The following is a 25,306-nucleotide window of genomic DNA, read 5'->3' on the forward strand; positions in this document are numbered from 1 at the left end:
AAATGGGCAAAAGATCTAAATAGACATTTTTCCAAAGAAGACATACAAATGGCCAACAGGTAAATGAAAAGGTGCTCAACATCACTAATTATCAGGGAAATCAAAACCACAATGAGATATCACCTCACACCTGTTAGAATGGCCATTATTTAAGAAAAAGAGAGAAATAAGTGTTGGCGAGGATGTAGAAAAAGGGAACACATGTGCACTGTTGGTGGAAATATAAATTGGTACAGCCATTATGGAAAACAGTATGGAGGTTCCTCAAAAAAATTAAAACTAGAACTACCATATTATCTAACAATTCCACTTATGGGTATATTTGAAGGAAATTAAATCACTATCATCTTGAAGAGATACCTACACCCCCTGTTCATTGAAGCATTATTCACAATAGCCAAGATATGGAAACAACCTAAATGTCCATTGGTGGATGAACGGATAAAGAAAATATAGTATGTACATATACATACATAATAGAATATTATTCAGCCATAAAAAGAAAAAATTCCTACCATTTGTGACAACACGTATGAGTCTTGAGGGCATTATGCTAAGGAAATAAGTCAGACAGAGAAAGACAAATACTGTATGATCTCATTTACATGTGGAATCTGAAAAAACTGAACTCATAGAAACAGAGAGTAGATGGGTGGTTGTCATGGGTGGGCGTGGGGAGTGAATGTGGTCAAACTTCCAGTTATAAGATGAATAAGTTCTGGGGATTTAATGTATTGATACATCCTAATGACTATAGTTAACAATACTGGATTATATACTTGAGAGTTGCTAACAGAGCAGACCATAAAAGTTCTCACCGCAAAAAAAAAAAGGTAACTATATGAGGTGATGGATGTGTTAACTGACCTTATTGTGGTGATCACTTTGCAATATACATATATCAAATCATCATATTGTACACCTTAAACTTACATGCTATATGTAAAGTTTATGTTATATGTCACTTATATCTCAATAAAGCTGGAAAAAAAATAAAGTATGCTTCATTAGTACCATGGAGGTTAAACCCTTATGTTCAAAAGTACCCTTCAGATATGGATTTTTTCACAAATGCATTAGAAAGGATTAGTATACTTATTATAGTTAAACTTATTATGTTTATTAGTATACTTACTCTATTAGTACAATGAGTTGAATTGTGTCCCCCCCCCAAATTCATATATTGAAGTCCTAATCCCCAGGACCTCGTAATGTGACCTTATTTGGAGGTTGCTGTAGATGTAATTAGTTAACTTAGTTAAGATGAGGTAATTGTCCTAATCCATGATAACTGGTATCCTTATAAAAAGGAGAAATTTGGACACAAACACACATAGGGAGAAACCATATAAAGGCAGAAGTCAAGTTGATGCTTCTACAAGCCAAGGAACCCTAAAGATTGCCAGCAAACTACCAGGAGCTAAGAGAGGCATGGAACAGGTTCTCCCTCACAGCCCATAGAAGGAACCACCCTGCCGACACCGTGATCTTGGACTTCTAGCCCCCAGAATAGGGAGAGAATAAATTCTTGTTGTTTTAAGCCATCCCATCTGTGGTACTTTGTTGCAGCAGCCCTAGAAAACTAACACACTTAGTATCAAAGAGAAAGGACTAGCAGAAATCAGAGCTGGTGACAGGTGACTGAATCCTTTCTTTCTCAAATGGCCCTGCTTGGGGGAGGAAAGATAACACGGTATCAACAGACTCCAGTTTACAAACTCCCCAGATCACTCACTGAGGTGTCTTTGGTTACAAGTTTCATCACTTAACCTTGAGGCCTGGGACAGAGCCCCACGTGTTAATCTCAAGCACCAGTGTCTTTTTGGTTTTTTTTATAGGAAGGAATTAAGCTCACACAGGAACAAGGAAAGGTATTTATAAACTTCAGATTTTGATAAATTAAGTGTATATGTCACAACTTTAGGATAACCACTAGAATAGAAAGAGATTGCGAAAATTCCAAACTAGAATGGGGGAAAAGAAAGGAGAAAAACAACAGCAATCCAGAAGCTGAAAACAGAGGGAAAAAAACAGAAAAGTTGGGAGAAGAAAATTTGAAAATTTCATTGGTCCATTTCTCAGCAGAAGTAGGAGGCGCAATGCTCCCCTGAGAGGAAGGGGCCAGTGATGGGAATGGGGGTCTGCAGGGCGGTGAAGGTTTGGAGGGTCAATGAAAGGAATGAGAGACGAGGCCAATCTAGATTGAGTCAAACGGTCGACTTGCAGTAATCAGGGCCTGGCTGAGGGCTGGCACGGTTTTGCAGGACAGCCAATTAGCTATAAAAGACCAAATCAGGCAGAAAGTTGCTTGGTGAGTACAGAACAGAGCACAAAGAATGAGAAGCTTTTGAGGCTATTCCAGCCAGGCTTTGGAGTGGTGAAGCCCAGGACAGGAAGATTGCTCTACTCTCTGTCATGACACTTGTGCCCTCCCTTTACAGAGGGCTGGATAAAAAACTGAGACATTCTATGAAACAGAACCTGCTTTCAACAGACTCCAAAGGTAGCCCTACATCAGGCAAGTTATAAATCAACAAAGTAAATGACAGCCCTCTGTGCTCTAGTCCAGATAGGTCTCCCGAGCCTGCCCCCCCCGATGGCCTTCTGTTGTCTGCAGTCGAATAGTCACCAATTCTCTTTGGATGAGTCACCGCTTCTGGTTGCCCCTCTCATCTACGTTAAGTTGACTCTCCTTGGCTTCAAGTTCAGAGGTGACTTCTTACTGTGTTTTTGTCCATCAACCCCACATATATTTACATTTTGAAGTCTCTGGGCCTGTTTGGGAGGAGCAAAGGGTAGCAGAAGGCAGCACGGACTGGAGGACATACAGACTAAATTCCACAGTCACCAGCTGTGTGACTAAACCTCTGTGAGCCAGCATTTTCTCACTTGTAAATTAGGGCTTGAATGTTGACAGATTAAATGAGATAATTTATAAAGCACCTACTTTACTGTCTGACACACAGAAGACACTCAGTGAATGGCAGATCTCAAGGTTTCGAGCACAACTCTGACTGGGGACATGGTGTGGCAGGCAGAAATAATGCCCCTCCACACACACCACAAGTGTCTGCTCCTAATCTCCAGAACCTGTGACTGTATTAGGTTACATGGCAAAGGGGAATTAAGGTTGCAGATGTAATTAAGGTTGCTAATTCCAATTAAGGTTGCTATTTTAAGCTGACTTTAAAATAGATTATCCTGGATTATCCAGTGTAATCACAAGAGTCCTTAAAAGTAGAAAAGGGAGGCAGAAGAATAAGACTCAAAGGGTGACATGGCTACAAAAGGAAGGCACGGAGAGATGCAATTTCGCTCGTTGGCTTTGTGGAGGAAGAGGCCATAAACCAAGAGGTGTGAGCAGCCTCTAGAAGCCAGACAGAGCAAGGAAATGAATTCTCCCTTAGAGCATCCAGAAAGGAAAGCAGCCCTGCTGACACCTTAGCCCAGTGAGACCCCTTCAGGCTTCTAACCTACAGACTGGAAGGTAATAAATTGTGTTGGTTAAGCCACTACATTTGTGGTAATCTGTTACAGCAGCAACAGGAAACTAATATACCTGGCATCATGAAAGTTTTCCCCTCCTGCTTTCAGGGACCACACATGGGAATTCGGTTAGTACCTAACAGCGCTCTGCAAACTTAGGTATTCCAACGACACAACCATGACTTCTATGCCTGGGACCAATTTGAGTAATTATGCACCTAGATTAGTGGGGCCGTATGCAACAGGGGTGATGGGGCTGGGTAGCTGCAGTACTCACCCCAAGCTCTGTGCTGGAAAAGTACTGACCACTGCTAGTGATTCTGTGGCAGCTGTACTGAAGCCTAAATGGTCCACCTACTACTGCAGGGACCTCCTGACACCTGGGGCAGGGCGGCTCTCCCACTGGTCCCTATTTTCTAGTTTACTTCTCTCTGGACCCTGTAGTGAGTCACGAGGAAGGACGGAAGATCTTGTAGGATGCTGAAGTTGGAAGCCTCTTCCTTGAACTGCTACTGTGTGTGAGGTTGACGCCCTGCATCTAAAATATCTTGGAAGCAGACCCTGTGCCAGCCAGGCCTGGATTCTGCCAAGATTTTTTGGAGGTTAGCATTCAAACCCCAGTTCCAGAGGCCGTATCTGCCCCGTGGCCAAGCGCATACGCCCTGGTGAGGGCAGCCTGGAAGACCCGGATTCAGGTTCCCGTGCAGTCAGCTCCCTAAGGACCGACGATGACTAGTAACAACGAGCCGCTGGCACTGCTGGGTTCTGAACGCTGTGTGGTCGCTTCCTCTGCCTTGGGCTCCACTGTCTCCTGTTCTCCATCTTGGAACTGTGTTCCTCCCACTAGCTGGCTCTGTCCTACCTTTGCCCTTATCTCTTAGCTATAAATCTGCTCCTTTCTCTCCCTTGTTCTTCACAGCTCCCCAGTTCCGCATCCCCCTCTCTTATCATTCTCTCCTGGGCTGCCAGGAATCCCAGGACCCGGCCTGGGCCTCGCATTCCCTCTGGCCGAGAGCAACAACTCAGGGCTCCAGCGGTGGGTACAGCCACCCCTCCTTGATCAGTAACTGGGAATTCTAGTCCTCATTACACATCCCTAAGCCCTGAGACCCTAAGGCCACCATGACCCTCGACTACCCCCATCCACCTCAGTACCATTTCCAGTACATCAGCACATAACCGATGCTCACAAAGTTGCAATGACTCCACAGTGACTGGCTCAAATCCATTTTGGAACAAGAGAGAGCTTAACTGAATGCACTCCGCCAGGAACTAGCTGTCTGCCTTCAGAGAAGCCATCTCCACTCACAGCTGGAAAATGAGGAGGCTGGACCAGACCTAGGGAATGTCTGAGGCGTCTGTTCTGCTAAAAGTCTGTGACTCTTGGTAGAGCTCATTGTGCTTCTGTCCAGCACAGGGACCCTGTAATTGGTAGTTTTATTTGTGAAGAACAATTACCCAAAAGCTGGAAGAGATGATAAATGTCATGCTAGGAACACTTCCTAACAAGCTCACCTAAAGGTCTTCAGGCTCCATGGACCCTGAGAGTCTAATACCGTGGTTCTTAACCAGGATGACGTTACCTGCTAAAGACATCTGGAGACGTTTTGGTTGTCAACTGGGGGGCAGCTACTGGCATCTAGTGGGTAGAGGTCAGGGATGCTGCTAAACGTCGTACAATGCACCGGACAGCCTCCCACAACAAAGAATTTTCCAGGCCCAAAATGCCAATAGTGTTGAGGTTGAGAAACCCTGTTCTAGAGTATGCAACTTTGTTCACACATTTGGTCATGACCCAAATCCTTTATAATTCTGGGAACTGATAATGTGTTTCTTTTCACTTGCTAGAGAGGGTAACCCCAAAGACTATGGTTTTTTTTCTTTTTTGCCCCATAGGATATAACGAGTTTTATATTTAATTTAGTAACTTTATTTCAGCTTCCTTCTTTCCACCGCCTATTAAAAAAAAAAAGTGTCTCATATTTTTTTCTGAGCTATATTTTGTTTTTAAATTAAACTTTTTATTTGTGTGGATTCACATACAGTTGTAAGAAATAATGCAGAGAGCTCTGTGTGTCCTTTACCAGTTTCACACAGAACTATATACAAGATCCCATCCAGGGTGCTGACATGGGTACAATCCATCCATCTTACTCAGATTTCCCCAGCTGTGCTTGTACTCATTTGTGCATCTGTATTTAGTCCCATCCAGTTTCACACATATGTAGGTTCGCGTAGCCATCACCACAGTCAAGATACAGAACAGTTTCATCACCACGAGGATTCCTGTTGCCCTTTTAATAACCACACCCGCATATTCTCTTTTGACCTGGCTTTATCATCCTGCTGTGACCCTTATTAATGAGTTAAAGAGTGACACCTGCTCACTATTTGTATGAGAATTAAGGTTTTAACATTTTGAGAAATACACTTTGACATATTCCTTTGCCATTACAAAATTACCCTACTAAATAGCAGCTCCAGGCTGAGCTCTGAAGACAATGGTAGACCAGATGGTTCCTAATTTCTCCACCATTGAGTATACTAATGAAAACCATCACTCTATGTGCCAGGAACACAGAATGACCATAAGAAAGCTACTTCTCTTCTCTGTGATTCAGTTTCTTCTTCTGAAAAATGGGAACAATAATAGCTCCTATTTCAAAAAGTTCATGGAGAATTCAACAAGTTAATACATACAAAGCACTTGGAATATTGTGTGGCACATAATAAATTCTCAATAAATTTTAGTTACGCTATGTTCTCTCATTTAATACCCACAACTACCCTACTAGGTAAGTGCTCTTATTATCCCAGGACAACAGATAAGAAAACCAGGGCTCAGAAAGTTCAAGTAACTTTCCCAGAGTCTTAATCTAGTAAGAGACAAAGTCAGGATTACAACTCCGGACTCTGTGACTCCAAGTATCACCTTTGCCCTACTCACTTTGTGGAAATATTAGGCAGCTGTACGCAGAGTAAAAACCAGAAACTCAGGTTCCAGAGGACCACAGGTTGTTGAGGAGGTGGGGAATTTTGCATGGGATAGGTGGCTATCAAAAGAAACTGAAATTCTGAGATCCAAATATCCCCACCATCTTATTTCTAGAGTTTGAGGACTATCCATCTGAACAACAGAAACCCAAAGGAAAACCTTTGTAAAATGAGTAAAAGAATATTTTGTCTAAACTTTCTTCCCACACAAGGCTGGAAACACATGGGGAAAAGAAACCAGTACTCATCAGCTCAAACTCATTCAAGCCTAGCAAAGGGACAGTAGTCAGTAGAAAGGGAGAACAGGGTCCCAGAGCCTCCACCCTCAAAAAACAAAAGTTTTTGATCCACAATTCTTCCTTTGAAATATTGATTTACACTGAGGCATAATGAAAAACTTCCTGGATCATGACTTAAGCAAGATAAAACCCCAGCCAATTGGTAGCCTAGGAATTGAAAGCCCACCGTTGGAAAAGACTGGAAGGAAACCAATCATAAGCAGAGATTGAACCATCCTCACCAGCCCCTCCCATCTCAACTTCTTTGGAGCTGAGACAGCACAGGGCAGAGGTTCCCAATGCAGCGTCACAGGGATGAGATCTCCAGTGTGCTGCACGATGAGAAAAATGAGTAACTGAAGAGGATAAAACAGTCTGCCACATTCTGACCGGCTCTGTCCTGTATAATTGCATGCACGGAGAAGGAAGTGGGGAAGCCTCCTTCAGCAGTGGTTCCCATATTTTTAAAATGATCTGAAAAAATTGGGGGAATCATGGCCAGACTCCTAGCTGCCATCTAATGTTAATCCTTTGCTTTTGCCTTAGTAACAGAATCTTGGTTTTTAGCTTGGCATGTTGCCACTCAGCTAAAAGACTTTTCCCAGCTTCCCTTGCAGCTAGATGTGGTCATGTGACTAAGTTCTGGCCAATAAGATATAAGTGATATAGGATACTACCAGGAAGTTTCCTTAAAGGAAGGAGGCAGGTCCTTCTCCTTTCTCTTCCCCTATCCTGATATCTGGAATGTGAATGTTATGCCTGGACCGTAAGTTTAAAGGCCACCTGAGCATGGCAGGGCAGTAAGCTCATGGCAGAGCAGTGAGCTAGAGGAAGCCTGGGTTCCTGAGGACTTAAGAGCTGCCATACTGGCCCTGGAGGGAAATAGACATTTATCTTGTTTTAAATCACTACTTTTCAGGTTTCTTCTTCACAATTAAACCTAAGCCTAATTGATACAGGAAACAAAACAGGGTTTTGGACTTTTTATTTTGCTAAATAAAGCTTGAAAAAATCAAACTACTATATACCATCACACTAAGAAATATCAGAATAAAGAATTGTCTTTTCAATTGACTAATTTTTTCATTCGCTCAATAAACAGTGAACATTTACTATGTGGCAGACACTGTACTAGGCGCTAAGGATACAGCAGTGACCATATGAAGAAGACATGGCCCCTACCCTTGTAGCGGTAACACTTCAGTGACACTGTGAAAATCTCACTAAACTGGCTCTGTTTCTCGTTTTGCTGCAAGCCAGTGGTAACTTGGTCAGGACTGATACTGGTCCATATGCCATATTTGGGAACCACTGCCCAGGTGGGTTATGGTAAAGTCTGCAAATTCAAGTACATATTAAGCATTGCCTATAGCTTGAAAAAATGCTATGTCTCACATGTTAACTACTGTTTTCCAAATGTAGGTGAACTCAAAAAAGGAAATTCATTTAAAAGCATTACTGAATTCATAATAGCTTTTTGTCAATTGGGGGGGCAATTTTTCTCAATTTTTAAAAAATTAATTTATTTTATTTATTTATTTTTATTATTTTTGGCCGCATTGGGTCTTCGTTGCTGCGCTCAGGCTTTCTCTAGTTGTGGCGAGCAGGGGCTACTCTTCATTGCGGAGTGCGGGCTTCTTATTGCGGTGGCTTCTCTTGTTGCGGAGCACAGGCTCTAGGCGTGTGGGCTTCAGTAGTTGTAGCACGCAGGCTCAGTAGTTGTGGCTCACGGGCTCTAGAGCTCAGGCTCAGTAGTTGTGGCGCACGGGCTTAGTTGCTCCGCGGCATGTGGGATCTTCCCAGACCAGGGCTCGAACCCGCGTCCCCTGCATTGGCAGGCAGACTTGGCAACCACTGCGCCACCAGGGAAGCCTCAATTATTGAATATTGAAAGTTTTGGACATTATACTGAATACTGAAATTTTTGACATTATAAAACAATCCTTGTACTAAGAATGGTGAAAACTGTGCTAGAACAAACAAGCAATTTTTTTCTTCTTATGACCATTTTTTTCCTAAGCAAGGATTGTGAAAGATCACTGATTCCTGTTTCCATAGTTTTCCATGTTAGCCCTGAGAAAAGACTCTCCCCTTTAAAATTCTTGGCTTAGAGACCCTGATAGCTTCTCCCCCATTAAGGGTACACTTTCTAATCTATTTACAAAGTGCCTTGTCCCTTAAGGATTCCCCTGAGACACTGCCCTTGGTGAGATCTAATGGCATTAACCCATGGGGGTTGGAATGGAGTTGAGGAAAGGCTAAATAGGTAATCAAAACCTCTGCCCTCGTATCCCATAAAATGGTGTTAAAAGGGACAAGCTGCTGAGCAGGTGATGCAGAAATCCTCTGCCAAAGGCCAACTGTGGGTGTAGAACCCCATCCCGAGAAAGCAACACCATATTGGAGCTTGGGACCACACAGTCCTTTGAAGTGGTCACCTCCAGGCAAAGAGTTGAAAGCAATGCAGGTGATACCTAAGAACAGTCTGAGCACTGAATTTAATAGGGAATAAAAGACCACGTGAAACCCTCTGTCTAGTTTCCGTTCCCCGGCATCCTGACATTCTTTGTGCAGTCCAGCCTTAGAAAGAGGATTCCCCCTACAAAACTACCTTGGGAGAGACTGCAAGAACACTTATGAAGCAAAGATGTCAGGCACATCTGCGAGAGCATTTATGACCTGTGTAATAGGTAGAACTGTCAGAAGGATCTGAATGTTACACCTCACAGATGTAAAACAGTACAAACAGATAAGATGGGTAAGAGGCAGCAAGAAATACAAGATGCCCTTTCTGATAGGGGGACCAAAGAAAAGCATGTGGCGTGGCCTGCAGTTGTGGCCAGTCTGTGGACTCCAGTAACCTCAGGATGGACCCAGACTTGTAAATTTCCTCAGTGACACCACTATGGTTCAGTCATTCGTGAATTCATCTCAAGTGATGTTTCCCAGAGTGAATTCTTGGGAGCATTAAGTTTCCAGAATGATAACTGGGTATTCTGTTATGGTAAGTTTGGGCAACTCTGCATTAAACAAAGATGTATTTGTTTCCTGTGGCTACTGTAATAAAGTACCACAACCTTGATGGCTAAAACAAGAGACCTTTATTCTCTCACAGTTCTGAGGCCAGAAGTACAAATTCAAGGTGTCAGCAGGGCGGGCCACCTCTCTCTGGCCTTCCTTGCCTCATCTAGTTTCTGGTGGCTGCTGACATTCCTTGGTATTCCTTGGCTTGTGGCTGCAGCCAATCTCCGCCTCTGTCTCCATGTGGCCTTCTTTCTCTGTGTGTGGTATTGTGTTGAAACTCCCTCTGCCTCTCTCTTTTAAGGTTGCACATTGTTGCATTTAGAGCCCATCCTGATAATCCAGGATAAGCTACTACTCTCAAGATCCTTAACTTAATCATATCTTTTGTCATATGAGATAATATTCACTTTTTTCCCATATAAAGTAATATTTACAGGTTCTGGGGATTAGGACTGGTGACCTGGCTTTGGGGCCACCATTCAGGTAAACAGGTTTATTTACTATAGGATTTCTCATAGCCCTTAATATGCTCATGTACATTGTGACTCTAAGAGGAGTTCACAGCGTGGAGCATTTCCCAAGCTTATCCAACCAAAGGGCATAGCCCAGGCGCCTTCCCAGAGTGAATCTAAAGAAGTGGGTGCCTGTATCCTCAGGTCTCTTCCAGGTCCAAATATCTACGAATTATCCTTTGTACATCGTACATTTCCAAACACACTCGTCTAGGGTTTCCTCTGACCCTCGTCCACATCTTTGTACTGCATAAGGTGAGCCCAGAAAATCAGCTAGCTGATATCCCCAGAGCAGACACCCAAGGTCTGGGAAGGGCAGCAGCGGTGCCATGAGCACCACGGAGGAAGCCCTGCCCAGGTCTTGGCCCGGAGTTTGCTTTGCTGCTGGGCCCCTGGCTCTGCCTGACATGAGAAGCTGTGGTCTTGTTTCAGTTTGTTCTCATCAAACACACAAATGACTTTCTCCTTTATTTCCAGAACACACTGGTATTCTTTTGAGGGGTGATATGCCAGAGGGGTTTCCCTGACAACCAAGTTGGAATTTGTGTATTTGTCCTTTCCTGCAAGAAGTCCATCTTGATGCAGGAGACTTGAGGAGTAGCTTCAGGATCTAGTCCCTCTTCAGAATCTAATGAGCCATCAGCTTCTGGGGTTCAAATCCTCCAAAAGCTGTTGTTTACAGGGCAAGGCCATTTTTTTAAAGGTGTGACTTTTATAAGGACTTTTTGAGGATGTACATGGTTTTGTATATTTTCAGAGCAGAGAGAAAAGCAGAGAGAAAGCAACGTCTAGGCATCTGGTGTGTATCTGGGGACATCTGGCATGGAATCAGGCTGTCTGGTGTTGGCCCCAAGGTGTCCAGCATGAGCCCCAGGGTGCCTAGCATAGATCCTAGGGACATCTGGTGTGGATCCAGGGCATCTGGCATGACCCCGGAGTGTCTGGTGTGGATCAGGGTGTACAGCATGACCCTGGGGTATCTGGCATGGGCCCTGGGGTGTCCAGCACAGATCCCAAGGATCCAGTATGGATTGAGGTATCTGGCATGGGCCCCAGAGTATCTCTGCTAGGATAACTCTTGCTCATTGTGAAAACGGTTTCCTTTCCGTAGCCTCTTCCTTCTTTATGTGATAGGTTTGAAAAGTAATTTCTCAAGGGCCTTCTGGTTCCTATGAAAATTGCACGACTGGGGCAAGGACCATAACTAGTTTTGCATTCTGCACTTCATGTTACACACTTCCGGCACCACTGTTACCAGTTACTTAGATTCAAATTCAACTTTGTTAAAGTTTAAGTTGAGTAATGTTTTCCCTGATCCTTTTTAAATTTTTTGAAACATGGCATCATTGATACCCAGTTGATTTAACTTTAAATACACAGGTTGGAAATCTCTGGCCTTAGTGGATGGTTTTGGCATAAATATCATTAAAACTTTCCTTCACCAAGTGACTACTACATGCTGGATGCTTTCTTACATCTGGGTTAATGTGCCTAAAGACGCAGGGGTCAGCAAACTCCTGGGGGGACTGAGGTTATATTCTTGTGCTTCCATTTGGATGATAATTGTGAAAAAAAATTATTATATGCATATTTGTGATCATCCGGATGACTTCAACTTAGAATTCCATGATTTGATGCCCATGTTTGCATTATTTTTAAGGCTGTGTTGGCACCAACTCCTTTAATAGTCTTGAAGTATGAAGAAAGGAGTGTATAAACGGGACCTCTGCACTATGAAGGGGAAATGACTTCATGGATAAAGACTTCTGAGTTATTTAAGTAGAGAAAAGGTAAGAGACTTGTGTCATCACCCAACACAAGGAAATAGAGGGCACTGAGCTGGAAACAATGGTATCCCATTGTAAGCAGATGTGGTGTACAGTTCCCATCCTTAGAGGAATCGACCTGCAGTAAGTGTAATGGATGGTGAAAATTGGCATCACTGTTAAAATGAAAAATAACAGTGATAATGACAATGACGCAAATGATGGTCCACCACTGTGTTCCAAAATCAAAAGCATCAAGTGGGGCTTCCCTGGTGGCGCAGTGGTTAAGAATCCGCCTGCCAGTGCAGGAGACATGGGTTCGAGCCCTGGTCTGGGAAGATCCCACATGCCACGGAGCAACTAAGCCCGTGCGCCACAACTACTGAGCCTGTGCTCTAGAGCCTGTGTGCCACAACTACTGAGCCCGTGTGCCACAACTACTGAAGCCTGCATGCCTAGAGCCCGTGCTCCACAACAAGAGAAGCCACTGCAATGAGAAGCCCGCACACCGCAATGAAGAGTAGCCTCCGCTCGCGGCAACTAGAGAAAGCCCACGTGCAGCAACGAAGACCCAACGCAGCCAAATAAATAAATAAATAAATAAATAAATAAAATTTCCTTAAAAAAAAAAAGCATCAAGTGGACAAAAGTGAAATAGAAAATAAATAAACTTATATTTCTACCACTAAAACTAACAGTTGCAATTCAGTTTCTACAAAACAAAATTACCTGTTAAATTAATGCTATTATTCAGAATGCAAATTAATAATAATTACTAATTAATTATTAAGAAAATTACTAATTATTCAGCTATTCTTCAGGCTTTCTTATTTGTGGGTTTCCCCTTTGTAAATTATTCTTTGTTTTATGACTGTTTATGAGCTGTTAGGAGTGGCTTTTCCCAATTCAATGTGTACATTCTTAAGCAAATTTTAAATTTAAGTTATCCGTGGGTCAATTAATCTTTACACCTGTGAAGCTGGCATTATTTTTTTCAACCTCCTAATTTATCCTTCCCCCCTCCTCTCCCCTTTGGTAACCATAAGTTTGTTTTCTAAGTCTGTGAGTCTGTTTCTGTTTTGTAAATAAGTTCATTTGCACCATTTTTTTAGATTCCACATATAAGTAGTATCATATGATATTTGCCTTTCTCTGTCTGATTTGCTTCACTTAGTATGATAATCTCTAGGTCCATCCATGTTGCTGCAAATGACATTATTTCATTCTTTTTTATGACTGAGTAGTATTCCATTGTATATATACACCACATCTTCTTCATCCATTCATCTATTGATGGATATTTAGGTTGCTTCCATGTCCTGGCTATTGTAAATATTGCTGCAATGAACACTGGGGTGCATGTATCTCTTTGAATTATGCTTTTCTCCAGGTATATGCCCAGGAGTGGAATTGCTGGATCATATGGTAGCTCTATTTTTAGTTTTTAAAGGAACCTCCAGACTGTTCTCCATAGTGGCTGTACCAATTTACATTTCCACCAACAGTGTAGGAGGGTTCCCTTTTCTCTACACCCTCTCCAGCATATATTGTTTGTAGACTTTTTGATGATGGCCATTCTGACCGGTGTGAGGTGATACCTCATTGTATCAGTAATTTTGATTTGCATTTCTCTAATAATTAGTGACGTTGAGCATCTTTTCATATGCTTTTTGGCCATCAAGAGTTGGCATTATTTTCCCCATTTTTACAGGGAAACTGGTGCTTAGAAGGTCTACAAATTAGTCTCAGCAAATAAGAAGCAAGCCAGAATAGAATGCAGGCTACATAATTCTCACAACCTTCTACTGACTTCCTAAAGCAAAACATGCTTCCTTGTATAGGATGTTTGGCCTCTGGATCATTTTGTCAAAAAATAATTCACCCAAAGGCAACTCATTGAAAGACCAATTTGCCAAAAGCTAATTAGTCAAATACTCTTTTCACTTGAAAAACAAAAAAGCCAAACAATCAAACCCACAGGTACCATCAGACAATTACTTTTTTAATAAATTTATGTATTTATTTATTTATTTTTGGCTGCATTGGGTCTTCGTTGCTGTGTGCGGGCTTTCTCTAGTTGCGGCGAGCAGGGGCCACTCTTCGTTGTGGTGCGTGGGCTTCTCATTGAGGTGGCTTCTCTTGTTGCGGAGCATGGGCTCTAGGCGTGCGGGCTTCAGTAGTTGTGGCACGTGGACTCAGTAGTTGTGGTGCATGGGCTTGGTTGCTCCAAGGCATGTGGGATCTTCCCGGACCAGGACTCGAACCCGTGTCCCCTGCATCGGCTGGCGGATTCCTAACCACTGCGCCACCAGGGAAGTCCCCAGACAATTATTTTAAAGGCAGTCTAGAAAAGTCTGCTGGAACTATACACTGTCCCATGCAGATGCAGAAGGAGACAAGGACAGGGGCAGGGGTTAGAAAAGGGACAGAAGCAGAGCAGAAGTCCAAAGAGAGAGTAAGGACAGCAAAAATGGATTTAAAGGAAAGCCTAGTCGTTCACACTTAAAAGAATCCTGGAGTAACAATTCCAAGATAAAGCAGCTGCAGCAAAGTTGAGGCAGAACCCAAACTGGGGTGCTACATAATGACAATTTTATAGTGTTCAAGAAAAATTAAAACTTATACTAAATGAAACTTCCAGATAACAAATGGTGTAGAGAACAAATTCCTGTTTCAGGGAAAATCACCTTCCGTTTCTCAAAGCACATTTCATTTCTAAGAACACTAAGTTACATAACAATATTCATCTGTGTTAGTTTCTGGGGGCTGCCGTTAACAAAGTACCACAAACTGGGTGGCTTAAAATAACAGAAATTTATTTTCTCACAGTTCTGGAGGCTGGAAGTCTGAAATGAAGATGTTGGCAGAGTTGGTTCTTTCTGGAGGCACCAAGAGACAGAGTCTGTCCTATGCCTTTCTCCTGGCTTCTGGTGGCTGCTGGCAATTCTTGGTGTTCCTTGGTTGGTAAATGCATCACTCCAACCTCTGCCTCTGTCTTCACATGGTGTTCTCCTCTTTGTGTCTGTGTCCAAATTTCCTTCTTATAAAGACATTAGTCATTGGATTAGGGTTTACCTTAATCCAGTATAACCTCATCTTAACTTGACTACACCTGCAAAGACTCTATTACCACATAAGATCAAATTCAGAGGTTAGGGTCACTGGGCGGGGAGGGGGGCGGGCAGCGGTTAGGACTTGAACATATCTTTCTGGGAGACACAATTCTATCCACTACCTCATCCAATACAAAACCGCCAGAACCATCAAATCCTTTTTCTCTACTATAACCAAGGTTTTATTTTATTTTAAGCAGGCTCATTGAACTCCAATTTTTAAATGGAAAATTTTATAATTGCAATTGCAGTTAGCTCTATTCTACTCCCAAGTCCCACTAAAACAAATGTAAGGGATTTTTTTTTAAAGGAATAAACCCACAAGGACAAAGAGAAGAGGAGAGAAAACATAATACAAAATTTTGGAAGCTGGAAAGGAGATGAGCATGTGGTTACTGGCTTAGCCGTCTCAGAAAGATGAATCCTAACAGAAGATGGGAAAGCTGAGAAGCATGAACATGGTTCATATCCTTTAATTAGAGACAGGAATTAGAGACAATGGAGACTTTTGGAAGTGGGAGAGAAGGAATTTGTGGGAAATCAGGTTAAGAAGCAGTTAGAATCCCAAGTTCTCTCCCCAACATAGTAGATCTGAATGACTGACCCTCCTCCACCCTGAAGGAGGTTGTAGTGTTATTTTCTGGTGAAAATTTCTGGACTGAGGATCACTTAGAACAATGGTGGTCAGGGCTATTAAACTGAAAATAGGGAGCATGAGACACCAGACTTCTTCCCCAACTCAAACAGGCAGACACCCTCCATGCAGGAAATTGGAAGAATCTGCCCAGTGGAATCTGATCACCCCCTCCTTTCAAAAAGGCCTAAAAATACAAACATCAAGAGTTCCTCAATGGAATGACCCAGCCAGATACTCCACAGTAAAAAGGACAGACTTCAAGCCCCAACTTTGTGCATGGAGCTTCCAAAATCTTAGTGGTCTCTCCTTATATATGAGCAAACAGCCAAGGGCTGAAAACTTCCAAATGAACAACAGGCAGAAAAACAAACAAGGGAAAAATAAACGGGAAGAAACGAAGACTGTAGGGGAAACAACCTAATTAAAATCATCACCAAAAAGCTACTGCATGTAAAAAATGAGAATGGATGCTACAAAAAAGGAACATTCAGAAAACCGAGAGGTTTTAGAAATTAAAAATAAGGTAGGAAAAATGAAAATTCCACAGAAAAGTAGGAAGATAATGTTGGGGAAATCTCCCAAAAAGTAGAGCAAAAAACCAAAGAGAACCTTCTAATTTCATTCTTTCACATGTAGCTGTCCAGTTTTCCCATCACCACTTATTGAAGAGGCTGTCTTTTCTCCATTGTATATTCTTACCTCCTTTGTCATAAATTAATTGACCATAAGTGCGTGGGTTTATTTCTGGGCTTCCTATCCTGTTCCATTGATCTATGCGTCTGTTTTTGTCCTCTAACACCATAAACAAAATAGACTCAAAATGGATTAAAGACCTAAATGTAAGACCGGATACTATAAAACTCCTAGAGAAAAACACAGGCAGAACACTCTTTGACATAAATCGCAGCAATATTTTTTTGGGTCCATCTCCTAAAGTAAAGGAAATAAAAGCAAAAGTAAACAAACGGGACCTAATTAAACGTAAATGCTTTTGCACAGCAAAGGAAACCACTGACAAAAAGAAAAGACAGCCTACTAAAGGGGAGAAAATTTTTGCATATGATATGACTGAGAGGGGTTACTTTCCAAAATATACAAACAGCTCATACAGCTCAATATAAAAAACACCCGATTAAAAATGGGCAGAAGACCTGAATGGACATTCTTCCGAAGAGGAAATGTGATGGCAAACAGGCATATGAAAAGATTCTCAGCATCATTAATCATCAGGGAAATATAAATTAAAACCACAATGAGATATCTCTTCTACACCCGTCAGAATGCCTATCATCAAAAATAACACAAATGACAAATGTTGGCAAGGATCTGGGGAAAAGGAAACCACCATACACTGTTGCTGGGAATGTCAATTGGTGCAGCCACTGTGGAAAACTGTATGGAGGTTTCTCAAAAAACTAAAAATAGAACTACCATATGACCCAGCAATTCCACTCCTGGGTATATATCTGAAAAAACCAAAAACACTAATTCAAAAAGATACATGCACCCCAATGTTCAGAGCAGCACTATTTACAATAGCTAAGACATGGAAGCAACCTAAGTGTCTGTCGACAGATGAATGGATAAAGAAGCTGTGGTATATATATATATACACAATGGAATGCTACTCAGCCATAAAAAAGAATGAAATTTTGCCATTTGCAGCAACAGGAATAGACTTGGAGGGCATCATGCTGAGTGAAATAAGTTAAGACAGAGAAAGACAAATATCGTATGATATCACTTATATGTGGAATCTAAAAATACAACTAGCTAGTAAATATAACAAAAAAGAAACAGACTCACAGATATAGAGAACAAACTAGTGGTTACCACTGGGGGTGGAATATCAGGTTGGGGGAATGCGAGGTACAAACTATTGGATGTAAGATAGGCTGCAAGGATGTATTGTGCAACGTGGGTAATTTAGTCAATATTTTGTAATGACTAAATGACTGTATCCTTTAAAAATTGTATAAAAAATTAAAAATTAAAAAAACCCAATGGAAAAATAAAACAAAACAGAAAAACCCCCAAAGAGATGTAAACTAGGAAAGAAACGATAAGAAAAATAGAGGATCAGTCTATGAGAAAAAATAACTTGAGAAAATATTTCCATAATTGAAAGCTCTTAGGTTCCAGATTTTTAAAAAAGTCTCGCAGGAGGGAGGAAAGAGTATGCAGGGGGATGGGGGCAGGGTGGGGAGGGTAGGGATGGGGAAGGATGCCACATTTCATATGAATGATCACAAATCAGAATGACATCAGATTTCTCAACAGCAACTTCGGAACCTAAGGAATGTGATTTCCATCCTAGACTTTTATATCCAGCCAAGCTATCAATTAAATAGAGAAGGCATAAAGAGATGTTTGAAATGCAAGGTCTCAAAAAACATTACCTCCCTGTAAATCAACTATACTTCAATAAAAATAAATCAGTTAATTAAAAAAAAAGTTACTTCCCACATAGGAAGGTACTTGAAGATGTTTTGGGCCAAAATAAAAGAACCAACCAAGAAAGAAGACACAGGATCCAGGAATTCAACACAAAAGAGAGGCCAAGGGGATCCTCAGATTAATGGTGAAGGCAGATTCTGAACCAAGAGCTGTGCCACTCTCCTGGAGAGCAACTAGCCCAGGACTGCAGCAGGTCAGAAAGCTCCAAGGGCAATTTCTTCAAAAAGAAAATAACTGAAAGAATTCCTAATGTGCTTGAACATGTTGAAAGGAGATTTGCACAACCAGAGGACAGTTTAATGTGAATTAGTGATGAGTTCAAATTAAAAAAAAAAAAAATTCTTAGCGCAACAACAAAAAAAATTGTGTGAAAGGAAAAGTAATCACAGTATATTACATGGTTCAGCTGTAAACAGTGTTAACAAAATGTACCAGTAGAAACAATGAACACTGATCTAACCAAGCTATGTACAACTATATTGGGAGTGGTGCAGGTGGGGGTGAAAGAGAGAAATCCTCACCTTCCATGTGGATAATAGATCAGGCCTTAAACTGAAACATCAAGACAAGATCTGCATATTATTTAGAGACAAGTAAATACCAAGAGAATCAGTTGAAAGAGGTGAAAATAATGTCCCCTTGGGAATTGAAAAACTAGGAAGTATTAACAGGGGGCTGTTGATTTTCATAACAAGCCTTACAGAAATGATTGACTCTGAAGTATGCACATGGACAACTGAAAAATATTTTTAAAATTTTAAAATGTAATTGGATCAAGTTACTCTCCTGGTCATAACAATTCCAAGGCTTCTCACTGCTGTTCGGGTGACATCTCAGATCCTTATTACGGCGGACAGGGTTCTGTGTGATCCAGCCCTGCCTGCTCCTCTCACTCACTGCTCTCAAGATGCTCCAACTGCACTGCACTGGCTGGAGGCCTGCCCCAGGCCTTTGCACGTGCTGGTCCTTTCGCTAAAAATGTTCCCATGTCAACCCAAACCTGGTGAATCCCAAGCACTCTTCAGTTTTTAACACAAACATCGATATCTCAGAGGAGTCTTAGCCAACCCTTAGATTAGGTTACATTTCTGAGTTTTATTTTCTCATAGTACCTGGCTTCTCCTGTAGCACTTACAATGATTGTAATTCATTAGCTGTGTGAATCAGTTAATCTACCTCTTCTTCTACCTGTGTTTTCCAATACAACAGCCACTAGCTACAATGAGCTATGCAAATTTAAATTGACATTAAAGAATATAAAAAATTCAGCTGCACTAGCCCCATTCCAAATGACCCATAGCTGTTGCTACTGTATCGGACAATGCAGACATAGAACCTTCCATCATCACAGGAAGTTCTATTGGACAGAGTTGCTCTGACTGTAAACTTCACAAGGGCTCTTCATAGATCTATCCTGAGTGCTTAGGACCATGTCTTGCACTTCGTCAGGGCTCCCTAAATAACTGCTGAATAAATTAATTCATTCATTTTTTAAGGTAAAAAGTAGGGACACTTCGATGACTAGGAGGATGTCAACATTTGGTCTGCCTTAGTCTCAAGCCCTTCAGTAATGTCTATTTCTATATCATCCCAATAGCAAAACCTGCACCAAAGAAAATTAAAACTTAGGTAACAAATAAATATTCATGACATCATTTGAGGCATAATTGTGGAGTCAAGTGATTCATAAAGGCAAAAGGATTACATTTCATCCAGAACTAGATTCTCGATTTGTCTTATGAACCAACCATTCCAATTAACCTGTAAGACATGTATTTTCAGAGTCCATTTGGATGTAAGCATCCTAATGTATCTGTGACTGTAGTAAGCGAAGTCACTTTGGGCATTGTGGAGTATAAATCCACTTTAGATGCTGTATTCAGCATTACACACAGAGAAAGGGATTAAATAGATATGATTTTCTCTTAAGAGGATTATTACCAGTCTTTCAAAGATGCCCAAGCACCTCATTAATGGTTAATGTGTTCATTGGGTTTGAACAAATTCAACAAACCAGAGACACATTCAAATATATTTATCTGAATAAACCACTCAGGAGATTTAAAAAATAAAATTGGATCTTTCTGGATAACAATAAATCACTAGCTCCCTCTCCCCAACCTGCTGGCTATGGGAGAACCCGCTTGCCAGTGTCCTGCCCATATTCCAAAACATGGAATCTGTCTTCAGGTGCTCCCCTGTGACAACATCTTCATTTCAAGCCCTGATTCAAGGAGGTCCCTGGCAACCAAGAAAGTATTCCTGAGGCCTGAAAAAAGCAGTCTGGGAAAGCAGGGCTCTCTCTTTAGTGATGAATATGTAGTTTCTACCTCCTTTTTTATCTGCCTCCCTCGCCTCTTGTTCCCTCACTCTCTGAACAAAAACAACCACAGGGTAGCCCTGAGCGTTTCAGGAGCAGAGACTGATGCAAACAAGTGCTTCTGTAATTACAGAAGCAAGTGGATTCTAAGAACAAAGCATGACACGGAGTGGCAGAAGTTTAAATTCCGGGTCCCTAAAGGAACTTGTGAAAAGATGACCTCCTCTCCCAAGATATATCTGTGTCCTGTACCCACAATGTGTGTCGTTTCAGGGAAAAAACAATGGTGGCCCTACTCGGACGACAGAACTAGGACCTCTGAAGTTGAAATTGTATAACCTAGAGGAGGGAAGGACATGGGGAGGAGCACAGGGGGACAAAGTCACAGCCATAATGAATGATGGCTAGCGTTTACTGAGCACTACTGACAGCTGAGTCTTCGACATATATCACACCATTCTATCCTCCCCATGACATTCTGGGGGTGCGTTGTATTATTTTTTAAAAGTGGCATAAAGAAAGTAAGTGCTGTGTGGCCTCATCTGCAAAGTGGGTGTAATCTGACCTCATAGGGTTGCTACAAATATTCAGTGAGCTTTGTTATGTGGTTAGAACAGTATCTGGCCCAAAGTAAGTAAAATACACAAGTATTTGTTATATAAAAACAAGTAGGGACCTCCTTGGCAGACCAGTGGTTAGGACTCTGTGCTTCCACTGATGGGAGCCCGGGTTCGATCCCTGGTTGGGGAACTAAGATTCCGCAAGCCGCACAGCGCGGCCAAAACAAAAAAAGTAAATCCCTATTTTACAGATCACAGATTTTAAAAATGCTTTCCAGTTTGGGTCCTGTGGCTGACAAGCTGTGGGACTTCAGGCAAGGCCCTTAAGCTCGCAGGTCTTGATTATCTCATAAAGACTTCAGGACTTGTGCTTAACAATTATGTGGATCCCTTTCAGCTCTAAGCTTTTTCTGATGAGTACAATTTCTTTGTAACTTTTCCTTCACCTTACTCCCCTGTCCTCATGATCTAGCGGTCTTAACAGGTGCGGAGAGGGGGAGTATGGAAAGGCACGGGGACGTTTTGGGTTGTCTTGATGATGAGAACCATACTGCAATTTGGTGGCAGAGTCAAGGGATGCTTAATGGTTATGCCTGCATGCAGCAGCCCCACCCCAAATGCCAACGGCTTCCCTATGGAAAACCCAACCAACCTCAGAACGTTGGTAGACATCTTGATGCAATTCATAGAAAAGCAAAGGGAAGTTTTTCTGTCAAAGCAATGGAACCACATGGCCATGCAGCCACACAGCCATGTAGTAAAGTGGCTGGCCAGCCATGCAGCTGTGCAAATTGTGGCCGGATAGCTATGCTTCCATATACTCATGCAGCTAAACAACTGCACAGCCATGCGATCATGCAGTTATGTGGTCATGTAGCGAAGCAGTCACGAGGTCACTGCAGCACACAGTTATGTGACCGTGCAATCACACAGCTAAATGCCTGTGGAGCTGTGCCCGAAACCCCATTGTGTTACAGCCAAGCAACAGCTCATCATCTTCTTCAAATGCAAGACAGAATAACAGACTGGTGTTTGCCTATCTTGTCAATCTCACAAAACATTAATGGAGCTCCTATTTCTCAGACAATGAGCAGGACAAAATTTCTGTCCCCAGGAAGCCCTCATTCCTGCAGAAGGACGGACCTGTGCACATGCACCCAAGGCTGACCATAGAGCAGTGGAAATAATGATTAGAAGAAAAATAGGGAAATAGGGAAACAGAGATTGGTTCTACCTGGGGAGAACCTAGGGCGGTTAGGAGGTTTTGCAGAGGGCGTGGCTTTGGGGTTGGATTTGTGCGCTGAGCAAATGTGAAGGTAAAATGTTCCATCTGAGCAAGCAAAACTAAAGACATAAAGAAGAAAGGAAAGGGCAGGCTTAGGAAGCAGTGAGGGTCAAGAGTGTAGAGCTGGTAGGGATAGAAGGTTCAAGCCAGAGGGCCAAGAGCCTAGAAGGCCATGCTGAAAATTTTCTTCATTTGTCCAGTGGGAAACAGGGCTCATGAAACATTTGGGGCTCTGAGTGACAGGATCACATCCATGCTCCAGAAAGATCCTGGCAGGAGTGTGAGGAATGACTGAAGAAAGGAAAGGTCAGAAGTAAACAAGAGGCTCAGCGCCTCTATGGGGGTAATCCCAGCTCTGTTTCCCACTGCCCCGGAAACGAAGTCCACACTCCTGCCCATCACCCACAAGGTGCTACTACATATTCCATCCCTACACATATCCTCTTCTACTATCCCCCTCTCTCAGTTCCCACCAATCACTGTGGCCTCATTCTGTGCCTCCATCACATCAAGCTCATTCCAGCCTCAGGGCCTTTGCACTTCCTGGTGGCTGTCCAGGAGCATGCTGGCCCCTAATGTTCACAAGGCCAGCCCTGCTTTTCACTCAGTTTAATTCACATACCACTTCCTCGAAGAGGCCTACCCCGACCACACAATCTGTTAGCCCTCACCCTATCCCAAGCTCCATCTATTTCATTACCTTGGTTTTTTTTCATGGTACTTACAAATATCTGAAATTACTTTGGTGATTTACTTCTCTGCCCATCACCATTACACCCAACCTGAATGTAAGCTCCAAGAGCAGAGCCTTGTCTGTCTCGTTTTCTGCTACAATATCTAAAACAGTGCCTCCTACCGCCCACAGTGGGTGCTGAAGAATATTCGTGGAAAGGAAGGAAGGAAGGGAGAAAAGAAGGTTGTTCACGGGCTGAGAAATCCAAAAAATTCAGCTGAGCCTGTGGTCTGGGGAGAGACAAGTATGGGGCAACGAGAGAGGAGGGGGATGCCTGCCTCACCATCAGGATGCCCCACATGCAGGAAGGTCAATGGGAGGCTGTTCAAAGGTGAGCATTAAGGAGGCCCTGAGCTAGGGCACTGGTCCTGGGGCCTGAAGACAACTACTCATTCCAAGAGACATTTCAGACACAGTCTGTGGGATCTGGTACCCCATCAGATGTGCAGAAAAAGAGAGAGAATGATGGGAGTAAAACAAAAATAACTTTGAAGACTTGCACCCAATCAGAGGATGACTGTGGTAAACTGAGAGGGAATGCACAGTAGGAGGGGCAGGTGTGTGAAAGAAGAGATGAATTTGGTTTTGGGAAAACTGAATTTGAGGCACCTGGTTGACAGCAGCCAGATGTCTTTCGAGCAGTTGGAAATGTGATGATTCCCCAGGAGTGAGCATGCTGAATGAGGAAAGGGAGCCAGGACAGGGCATGAAGAGCCACGTACCTATGGGAGGTGGGTGAAGGGAAACCGGGAAAGAGGAGCCAAAAAGGGAGAATGAGGCAGAGAAGATGTAATCAGAGGTAGAAGGGAAACTCACCAGTGGCGGGGGCGGGAAAACTCAGGGAGAAGGTTGATTTCCAAAGTGGGGAGGAGGGTGTGGGCAGAGGAGATTGGTCAGATCAACGCAGTGCTGAAAGCTGCAGAGAGGTCAAGGGCAATGAGCGCTGACTCTGCATTTACAATATCGCTCTTTGGGAGAAGAGCTTCAGTGAATTTGTAGGCACAGAAATCTCCTGTAACACAATCTACCGTGTGTGCAGGAATCTGGACCCATCTGCGTCACCCCTGTGAGACTTGGGGAAAAAGGAAACTGATGCAAATGCTAACTCGCATGAGGCTTGCTGCGCCATAGTGATCAAGTCCTTTGTTTCTGACCCAGGAGTCTCATGTCTTACCAGCTTCCAAGACACTGTCACAGGCCAACCTGTCAGGTAAAATCTCAGACCCTTAACAGTTCTTAAAACTGCCATGCTCTTCTAGAACCCTGCTGTTCTTTCATCAAGGGATGGTGTCTAATTCCCTCCCTTTGAATCTGGGCAGGTTTGTGACTCACTTATAAGCAATCGAAGGCAGGAGAAATGACACCGCGTGACTTCCAAGGTTAGGTCACGAGAGGTAATACAGCTTCTGCCTTTTTAGCTGGGACACGTGCTGGAGCTCGGAGTAGTTATGTAAACAGTCTGACTGCTCCGAGGTCACCGTGCTGTGAGGAAGCCCAAACTAGCTCATGCAGAAAGACCATATGGAGAAGCCCTGGGACTGTGCTCATAAGGAAAGATGCTCAGCCAGCCCCAGCTGCTCCACCTGAGAGCAAACACCCAACAATTTCATTCACCAAATAACTTAGGGACTTTTTGCTCTTCAAAATATCTCAGTCATCCTCAAAGGATGAAGATTCCCAACTACTGAATATGGTCAAAAGAATAGGCCTAGAGATGTAAACAGATGGTATACACCTAGGAAAAAGGCAATTTGCCCATAGTCATATGAAAAGACAGTGACCTCACTCACAGTGATGCACATTAAAACTAAGTGACAATTTCTTACCCATTAAAGTGACAAAATCCCCTAAATTGGACAATATACTCCGTTGGCATGGCTATGGGACAACAGGCACTCTCAGACACTGCTGATGGGAATGCAACATAGTACAACTGCTGTGGAGAGGAATTTGGCAGTACCTGCTTGCATTCAGCCTAGTCATCCCACTTTTAAGAATCTACCTAGGGCTTCCCTGGTGGCGCAGTGGTTGAGAATCTGCCTGCCAATGCAGGGGACACGGGTTCGAGCCCTGGTCTGGGAAGATCCCACATGCCGCAGAGCAACTGGGCCCGTGAGCCACAACTACTGAGCCTGCGCGTC

The 25,306-nt window shown here is 42.8% G+C and overlaps 1 protein-coding gene across 5 annotated transcripts in view; it reads right to left on the reverse strand.

Moving 5' to 3' along the window:
* The window catches only part of BAALC (BAALC binder of MAP3K1 and KLF4), a 94,988-nt gene that overhangs the window by 47,831 nt on the left and 21,851 nt on the right, over positions 1-25,306 (reverse strand). Inside the window, exon 2 of one of the 5 annotated variants that reach the window (XM_082364465.1) lies at positions 14,888-15,097. The exons of 3 other annotated variants lie outside the window; for them this stretch is intronic. In XM_082364465.1, coding sequence (XP_082220591.1) covers positions 14,888-15,097 — 210 coding nt within the window. Of the gene's footprint in view, positions 1-14,887; positions 15,101-25,306 lie in introns of all 5 variants that reach the window. One more of the 5 variants, XM_082364464.1, reaches the window with a different exon arrangement.

Source organism: Balaenoptera borealis (assembly GCF_965194805.1).
Source record: "Balaenoptera borealis genome assembly, chromosome: 17".
NCBI lineage: Eukaryota > Metazoa > Chordata > Mammalia > Artiodactyla > Balaenopteridae > Balaenoptera > Balaenoptera borealis.